General features: G+C 28.1%; 1 protein-coding gene across 1 annotated transcript; it reads left to right on the plus strand.

The window, feature by feature from the left end:
• Positions 1-1,258: 1,258 nt before the first annotated feature.
• On the plus strand, positions 1,259-2,421 carry LOC114177044 (probable polyamine aminopropyl transferase). Its single transcript, XM_028062271.1, has one exon. It carries the CDS (start codon positions 1,343-1,345, stop codon positions 2,309-2,311), a length of 969 nt encoding a protein of 322 aa, XP_027918072.1. The 5' UTR covers positions 1,259-1,342; the 3' UTR covers positions 2,312-2,421.
• Positions 2,422-10,125: the final 7,704 nt, after the last annotated feature.

A 10,125-nucleotide genomic window follows, 5' to 3' on the forward strand; every position in this document is an offset into this window, starting at 1 on the left:
TCCTTCAAAAATATTTTGTTTTCTTCTTATACCACAATAATTTTTTTTATGTAATTAGGTGTTATGTACCCTTACGTTATATTATGTTATAAATATTATAACTTATTTTATTATTTAAAGTATATTATTTTGTAATTTTTATTATAATTATTTTAATTTTAATTATTTAACTATTTTTTTATCTTTTGAACATTTATAATTTTTATATTTATATATTTATAATTTATAATTTTGTAATATTATAAATTTTAGATGTTATCGTATTGAAAAAATTGAGTTTAGATTTTTTACTGATTTTTTTATATTGTTTTTTTTGCTAATATACTAATGATCATTAATTTTAAAATTTTAAAATATATTAAAATTGTCTTTAAATTTAGGGGTGACAAAACGGATTGGTCCAACGGCCCAGCTCGTCAGCCCGTGTTAAAAGGAACAAGTTGTATTGAAGATTTCAACCCATCGGTTTGTTCTGGCCCGTCCCATCCAACCCGTCAACTTGACATGTCAAATATATATTTTAAATGTATAAATATATAATAAGATTGTAATTTAAATCATTAACACCTACAAATTAAGTTTAAATTATTAGTTATAATTGAATAATTTAATATGTAAATTTAATAATTATTTTTAACTTGTCTAATTAAAAACATTAACTAATCAATTAAAAGTTTAAAGAATATTTTATTTGATTAAATATGACTTTAATAATAATTTATATGTATATATAAACAAATTTAAAAAAATTGAAAAATTTGAAAACAAATTAAAAAACTTAAAAAAAAAAGAAAAAAAATTAGACGGATCAGCCTGACTTGACCTGTTAGCCCATTCTATACGGGACAAGTTGTAATTATTAACCCGTGTTTTGTTTGACGGGCCAGCCCGACCCAACCCGTTTTTGACAGACCACATACAGATCGGGTCAAAACGGGCTAGATCGATCTGTTTTGCCACCCGTATTTAAATTACTAAAAGAATGTGTTTTTAATGGTCATGTACAACACAAAAAGATTCGGTAGATAAATCGGAGTTGAAAAAATTTGTGGTATAAATTTTGATACGTTATAATTAAGAAATAGAAAATGATTTTTTACCAACTAAATTTCGATAATTTTTTCTTATAACTTGATGTGTCATTTGTTAAGTGTGGTATTTTATTTTCTCATTTTTTATATATTTCTAAATAAATTAAAAGTTAACATTTCAAATAGTAAAAAGAAATTGTCAAATTTAGTTTTCAATATATCGTATCATTGTCCATTAAGAAATAAAATGTTGTGAGCAGTTATGAAATTTTGCAATCCATGGTACATACAGAGTGGGCTCGAAGGCAAGGATGAGGACGGTGATTTCTACCGCGCAAACCCAACCACAAATGTTCCTCCGCAATTCAGCTCCGCTCCAGGTCCGCCACATCCCAGCCAGAATCTCTCTCGTTCTCAAACCCCCCTCTACTTCTTCATTGGTGGCCAAAAGCCAGCAGCAACACCAGAAAACCCAAGATGACGGCATTCCCGCGGAGGAGGTGAAAATCCTGGTCAAGTTCAAGTCCCGCCATAACTACATCCGCGTTCTAGAAGTTTCTAGAAAGGCAGAGCACCCCCTCTCTGGCTCCAGGCTTCTTCTCCTCGACGGCCCCGGAAACATCCACAGCATATCCTTCCTATTCACGTCCCTCACCAAAACCTATTTCGACGTCTTCGCTACGCTCCCTCCAATCCTGCCCTCCGGCCCCATCGCCCTCCTCGGCTTCGGTGCCGGCACCGCCGCCCGCCTCCTCCTCGACCACTATCCCAACGCCGTCCTCCACGGCTGGGAGCTCGATCCCGCCGTCATCCAGGTGGCGCGCGAGTACTTCAATCTCGGGAAGCTCGAGAGGGAGAACCAGCAGCGCCTTTTCATCTACATCGGGAACGCGCTCAACGCCACCGTGCCTAACGGCTTCTCCGGGATCATCGTGGATTTGTTCTCCAAGGGATGCTTGATCCCCGAGCTCCAGGAGCCTGCCACGTGGGAGAAGCTGAGGGGCCGGTTGAGGAAGGGAGGAAGGATTATGGTGAATGTTGGAGGGAGCTGTGTGGAGCCGGAGAGTAGGCTACGAGATGGGAAGGTTGTTATGGAAGAAACTCTGATGGCGATGAAGGAGGTTTTCGGGAAGGAGCTTTTTGTTCTCAATCTTGGGAATCGCAAAGATGATAGTTCCCTTGCTCTTACCGGCGAAATGCCTCCATCCGAAGAGTGGAAGAAAAAACTTCCCGATCCCTTGAAATGTTACACTCAAATGTGGATGCCTTACCTTGTTTAGTACACCTTTGCTCACCATCTGTTTGTGTTTATTCCTCTTCCAAGTCTTTAATTTTGTTCCCTTCTCAAGTAAATAACATTTTTTTCTGCACAATGCGATCATTCTTGAAATATCTTAAAATCTATTGTGTTCATAGATTATTTTAGTTTTTATTTTTTCAAGTGATGTTATTTAGTTATAACTTTATAAAATCTTTCTTAGTTAAATTTTATTTATATGTTTAAGGATTTAGGTAAATGATGTTTTACTTTTTTAAAGCCATGGTCCTATGTACAGGTTTAGAAAAATTAGATGTTGAAGTGTTTGATAATTACAATCTTAAAAACTAATTGGAGGGTTTTGTTTGTTTTTTTTTTTTGAATTTTGTAATCTAAAGATTATATGCATATAATAAGTAAAGATATTTGTTCAAATTTCCATTTGATCTCTTGCTTTATTAGTTACTCTGTTCAAATAAACTAAGTAGGGTTTTATTAGTTATGTAACATTTGAAAAGTTATCTTTTTACATCAAGAATAATAATTATATACAAAATAAAAAAAATGTAATATTAAAAACTTCTAAAAGTTAATCATATCTACGAACATATGCATATTTTTTTGCTTAGACATAAAATGACCAATATTTATTAATAAAAATACTTAAGAGGTCGTGTGATTGATGATAACACAGATAAAGAAGATAACCCGAAAAATCATAGAGTAATATAACATGAAATAAGACATAATTTGAAAAATAACTATAGAAATAATAAATTAAAATAGCAGGAGAATCACAAATAACAAAGAAATGCAATATATGAATTTGAATGTAAAAATCTTTACTGATCTTTGTTGAGAAGTTTCCAACAGCATTATAACAAGATAGAGAAAAACACATGCTGCATAATCAATATTAACATTCATACGAGCATGTTTGGAGAATTCTTTACACTCAATTTCTGTGGATCATTTTATTACGTTATAAAAAACGTTTATTACTATTTTTATTTCTTAATTTGTATTTTATCCTATCTTAACTCTTAAGTTTGTTCAATATCTCCCTCCCAAGATCCATGGTCCATTATCCACATTCCTACATCAGCCCAAGATGATTTGCAGCCCAATCAACTACGGGTGATGAAATAGTGTCCTGACAATGGAAAGCCGGAACCTTTTGAGTTTTATACAATGTTTTTAATTTCATTTTTATTTATGTTATTTTTTCTATCAATTTTATGATTAAATATGAGAATAAAGCCATCATGAATTTGTTAGACTTTTATAGTAATCGCATTAAAATTCATATAAATGGTATGGCTAAATAACAAAACTATGTAAATACAAGTATTTTTTCAGCTTTTAATAGCTCATCCCGAGTTACATTAGGTTAAATTTTTAAACTCAATGCAAAAATTCAAGGGACTTCTTTCTCCATCTTCAACCATTTATTCAACATCCCCAAATTTTATAAAAAGTTCCAAAATAACTATTTGACATGTACACTCTATCTCACCGACATGCACTTCTCAGATTTCCAAAAAACATATTTAAGAAGCTACCGGATTTCGAAATCCAATTAAAAAAATTACTGAATTTGAAATCTATTAATTATATTTATCGGATTTCGAAATCTCATAAATCTTTAACCGGATTTGAAAATCCAATAATTGGATTTCAAAATCTATTACTATCTAAACCGGATTTAGAAAACCAGTATTACCTTAACTGGATTTCAAAATCCAGTATTTATGTATGAGGGGGTGCTAGTCAGAAAATCAAGAATCATTTATCGTATTTTGGAAAAATTTGTGGGAATAGAAGAAAAGTGGAAGGTGCAAGGAGAAACCTCCAAATCAATATGTTTTTGGAGAGGTTAAGATTAGTTTGTGTTACCCGTCGTCATTAAATTCAGTTACATTATTATTTTTCAAAAAACTTCAGCTATATTTAAGAAACTGAAATACAAATATACCTATGTTAGTTTAGATAACTAGTTTTATAGGGAAAAATTGAACCGAGTTATTAAAAATACAAATATTTCTAATCACTCTTTATTTATTGATTAGTTAAAATTTTATATTTTTCAATTGAGTTTTATACATATGTTATCCTTACTATCTTACTTAAATGTGATTTTTGTACTTAAAATAATATCGTGGTTCTTATACAATGATTAGTGACTTTTTATTTTTATTGAACATGTTTAAAGTCTTACATCTATGATAAAATGTAATTTTATAATATATAAGTGTTGAGTTAGAAATTTAACTTCTTAATGATCAGATGGAATGGAAAGGAAGGAAGAGTAAGGGAAATGAAGTTCAATATATGATAAATGAATATAATGTTGTCAAATTTGTAAGGAACAAATAAAAGCATACATATTTTTATCATAGGTAGAATTCTAAATGTGACTTCATTATAATTTTTCACTGAAATAAATCGTGGGATGTTGTTTTTAGAGTAAAATTACTCCTATTCCTACATTTGAAGTATCATAATCTATCTCCAAAAACTTTTGAGAAATTTTTAAGTACGAAGATAAATGCATAGATAAAATATTCTTTTAATTTTTGACAAGTAACCTCTTGATTTTCACCCAATAAAGAGAGCATGTTTTTTAATGATTTCATTAAAGAAAATAAGGCTATGGTGCCAAAATTTTTCAACAAAATCTTACGTAAAAGCTAACTAAACCATCTTAGTTTTTTTTTTTCTTGTTACAATAAATTCCCGAAAGAATGTACTGTCCATGTCAAAGAAATGTGTAGTTTGATTGTTTTCAAACTTATATTCTACCTTAACTATTACTAAAAGTTACATGTTCGGTTCTATCCCATGGATACTTATTTTGGGTCCTTCAAAAATACACTAAATCCATGATGATGACTAAAACGTGATGAGGGTTTCTAAACAACGATTAATCAAATAAATAGTCTATAAATAAAACATAATGGATTAGAAATAAGAATCACCAATACTAAATACTTCCTTTATATCAAGGAACCATACGAGATTTTTTACTAGATAAAAAATAAATACTGAATTTATCTTTTTTAGATTAGTAAATTTAATTTTTGAAAAACGAAAGTTACCGTAGCAAAGTAAGATCTCAAACATTTGAGATATTTCTAATGCTTATCTATTTGAATTAAATTTTTTAGAGATTAATTTAAGTTCTTTAGTTATGTTATCATATTGTTGAAGGTCATTTTAATGACGTATAGTACTATATCAAAGGTTTTTAAGTAAGTCTTTTATGTTAAGTTAAACATCAAACTTAGTAAAGAGTATTTGTGGTTGAAAATGTTTTCTTTCAAAAGGGAGTGTACCGATATGAAAGGGACTCACTCTTAAAAAAGATTGTTGGAGTATGAAATTTGATTAGGTTCCAAATTAAATAGATATGATAAAGTTGAATATCATATAAAAATGAAAATCTATAAATTTACTATTTCAAGATTATTAAGCTCATGTCCTATAACAATTGAAATTGTCCTTACTTTTAGTAGTTGATGTGAAAGTTTCGACGATCAAAAATAAATTTTTACAATTTCTCTTTCTAAGGACCATGCATACACTAAGAGTGTGTCTGCTTCAAATGATGAATTTGAGGGAGGGTGAGTAGATGGATAAACAATGATGGATTCAGTGACGGAACTTGGAGAAAATATTTAGGGGTGCCAAATTAAATTTGTTATATATAATTTGTTTTAGTTAGAAAAAAAAGGTTTTTCATTTTTCGTCTCATTTCCTCTATTTAAAACAAACACACATAATAATGTAATTCAAAAAAATATTACTATTATTTGCTATTATATCATGATACCAAACCATGAATATTATTTTAGATAAGCTCTTTGCACCTCATCAATTTGATTTGGTGGGTATTGTCAAATTTGAAGACGCTTTTCCCAGGTCACGTTCTAATAAATTTTTAAATTCATTATATATGACTCTAGAAAGTTTAGAGATTTGATTTTCATTGTCTTGAATTCTTGGTTCTCATAAAAAGTTTAGTTAACATATATGCCTTTTTTTTTCATCTTGATCACTAACCTTCTTCTTCAAAAGAAGAATCATTTTTTTTACTCTTTATCATAATCTTTTTAATATAAATTTATCACATCTCACCTATTTAGAAAAAAGATAAAATTTATATTCAAAAATCACAATTATCACAATGCAAAATGCAAGACATAACAAAACTCATACTACTTTAATTAAATAAGCAACATAGTATAAATTCAAAACTTAAAAAAAAAAACTATAGGCAGCAAAAAACACAAAATCCCTAAATTTCATAATTAAGGGTTATAATAATTTGGAAAAAAGTATAATTAAGGTTCATACCATTTCATAAAAGAATTCCTAAAATCATAATTAAGTTTATACTAATTTGGGATAAACTTAATTTTGAGAAACATCATAAAAAAATCATAAATCTAACATATATAAATCATAATAAGATACTAACCTTGATCTGTGAGAGATCATGCGAGAATTACTTCAATCTCAATCTATGTGTTCACTAACCTCTATTTTCCAATCTATCTCATTGTATTTATTTCTCAGTTTAGTTAGTCCGATGGTATCCACTTTCGTTCAGATGTATCTGTTTGATACCCGCTTTCAAAAATGTGTCTATCTAGTCCCAACTTTTGAAAAAGTGTCTTAATCAGGTCCCTTTCAGACAAAAATTACTATAGCCGTTAACAATATTGATATTTAAAATGACTTACAAAATTAAGTGTTGATATTTATATCAAAATTTAAGACCTAATAACTTTTTGTTGAAAAGGACCTAATTGAGGCATCTTTTCAAAAGTTGAGACTTAGTTGATACCTTTTTAAAAGCGGGTATCAAACTGACACAACTAAATGAAAGTGGATACCATCCGACTAATTAAACCTTATTTCTCCTCACACACTTTCATGATAATTTACATGGTGAAAAAATCCTATAACCAAAAAAAATCCTAATCTCTTTTATAAATCAATGTTTCCATTAAATTTTTTATTTTATCTTTTATTATAATTTCCATAATATAAATTTAATATAAATAATATATAAATATAATTTAATATATATATATATATAAAATAAATTCAAAATAAAAAATGGGGGAGTAGTGGCTCCCCTATGTCAACTCATAGTTCTGCCATTGGATGGATTTGAGGATGACTTTAGTGTTTGTTTCAAGGGATCTGAGCTAATTTTGGAAAGATGAATTTGAAGAAGACCTCAAGATTCTCGTCCTCTCATTTTGAAGAGATAAGAAAGAAAGACATGGCATCACATGATCTTTGACGTTTTTGCCCATAACATATGACTGCAAAATGATTTTTTGTTAATAATAGTTTTTTGTTATTAAAGAAAATATATTTAAAATACCTATTATACTCTAATTTATTAAAAAGCTAAATATATATTTATTTTATCTTTTTTTTATGTATAACATATAATAACATGCAAAAATTAATAATTAAAATTATTTTAAAAAATTAATAATATTAGTTATTATTGTTATTAAACCCTATGGATAATTAATAATAATAATATTATTAATTATAATAATAATAACATTACTAATATAATATTAATATTGAAACTAATAATATTAATAATAATAATACTAAAACTAATAATTATAATTATAATTTATTTTATACTAATTTTAACTATAGGTAAAATTATAATTTAACAATTTTATCTATTAAAGCATTATTTTATATCTATCACGTCCATCAAATCATTCACAAATTTTCATGAATTTTACATCCAAATATCTTCACTTTCACCTCTCTTTCCTTTAAAACAAACAATTTCATTTTTCTCTCTCTATCCCCTCAAATTCATCTACTTATCCTCCCTCACATTCATCCTTGAAAACAAACACATCTTAAAGATGATAAAAAAAATGTATACACCAGAAATTAAAGAAAAATAACTTGATACAATTGTAATATATTGGGGCTATATTTGATGATTATTTTTTATTTGAAGAAAAAGTTGGATTGAGAGTGTATTTCAGATCAAATTCCGTGTTTATCGACAACTTTTTTGCTTAAATGTTTATCTATTGAACCAGATGAGCAAGAGTTAAGTTATATAACATCCGCGATAACGTTTAAGTTGAGAAGAAGATATATCTGGTATATTTGTTTATCAGGTACGTGAGGAAAGTAAAAATAACATAAATATTAGTTTAAGCATTTGGCATATAAAAGGAGGAAGCAAAGCAAACAACACCTTCATATTTACTGAACTACAAATAAAATTGTGAAGTCAACTTGTGTACTTGTGTGAAATAGGTGTGCAGTTCTTGGAAAAGAATAAGCAGTAGCATTTGAGTGGAGGAGATGAAGAGAAAGTGGTTTTGAAGGTGACAGTGATAAGGGAGAAAAGGTAGTAGGCATCAGCATCAACCTTAGACTCAGAGACAGAGTCAGAAGCTTAGCGTCAAAAAGAAGAGTTCCATCATCACCACCTGCTCCCATGAGAAATCGAGAGAAGATAACAGTCAAAACATGAGCCCAACCATCGTCACTCATTTTTCTTTCTGTTCCAATCACACTGTTGCTAATTCTTTAATCTACACCTACATCATACATATACCATGTCAACGAGCAGTGAAAACTGTGTGAACCACTATTTTTAATTTTAGTTTTGGGCTAAGGGTGTTTGCAGTATTATTTTCTTTTTCACTTTTCAAAATTTAGTTTTAGTCTGCATTTGTAATAATCATTTAAAATTGACTTTAGTCTAAATGTGTTTTCAAAATACTAAAATTTTGTTGAAAAAATTAAAATAGTGTTGGCTTTAAAGATTAAAATTGGTTAGTTTACAAAAATATATGAAGTAGAATTGGTTTTGAAAGTTGGAAAATAAAAATAATGAATTTTTTATAAGAATTAAAAACCCTAAATATGTCGAAATGAGTTTCAATCCATGAATCAATTTGACTTATCCTAGATTTGAACTTGGTTGAATTGATAAAAATTTAGCTTTTTATAAAAGTAAGTTGAACCGAACCTAACTCACATGTTTGAGTCGATTTGAAAGTGGATTAAACTATTTAAGTCACAAACTTTTTTTACATTTTTTGTTATAATTATTTAAAAGTATATAAACATTTTGATTTCACTATTATAAAAGGTAAGTTAAGTTAATTTACTCTTATTGTAATGTAATAAATATATAAAATAAATTGAAAACAAAAACATTCGTAAATGAGTCAACTTACTAATTCATCAACCTGTGGTGGGTCGAACCGGGTTAAAAATTTCTGACTTACTTTAAAGTGAATCAGGATTGAATAGACAATTTTTTAGCTTAATCCATGATGAACCAACCCGTGAAAACTGAATTGACTCACTTTATCAACCTAGTTATCTAAGATCAGTTTGAAAATAAATAAAATTTGAATATGTGTCTAGATTAGTTTATAAAAATTGTATATTATAAATCTAATATTTATCATTATTATGCAGAAACAAAGAACGATAAAGAATGAAAGAAGGAAAATAAAATATAAAATAAAATTGTTTGGATCAAGAACGGAAACTTGATGGAAATTTTATATTAGATCAATTGATCTAATGAAATAAATTTTTAGTATATATTTATTAAAAATTTTAAAGATAAATTAATTTAAAAGTAATTTTAAAACATAAATCATAGCTAAATTAATTATAAATAAAAAATCATTAGAAATTTAAAATAATAATATATTAAAATAAATTATTAAAATTTGAATTATTTTATTTTATCATTTTATAATTTTTAATAAATTTTGACATTTAAAATTAATTATTGTTTTATTTATAGTG

The sequence above is a fragment of the Vigna unguiculata genome, chromosome 3 (genome assembly GCF_004118075.2).
Source record: "Vigna unguiculata cultivar IT97K-499-35 chromosome 3, ASM411807v1, whole genome shotgun sequence".
Lineage (NCBI taxonomy): Eukaryota > Viridiplantae > Streptophyta > Magnoliopsida > Fabales > Fabaceae > Vigna > Vigna unguiculata.

Bases quoted from the DNA above. Each gene is read 5' to 3' on its own strand.
- LOC114177044 (XM_028062271.1), top strand. From the start codon at position 1,343: ATGAGGACGGTGATTTCTACCGCGCAAACCCAACCACAAATGTTCCTC.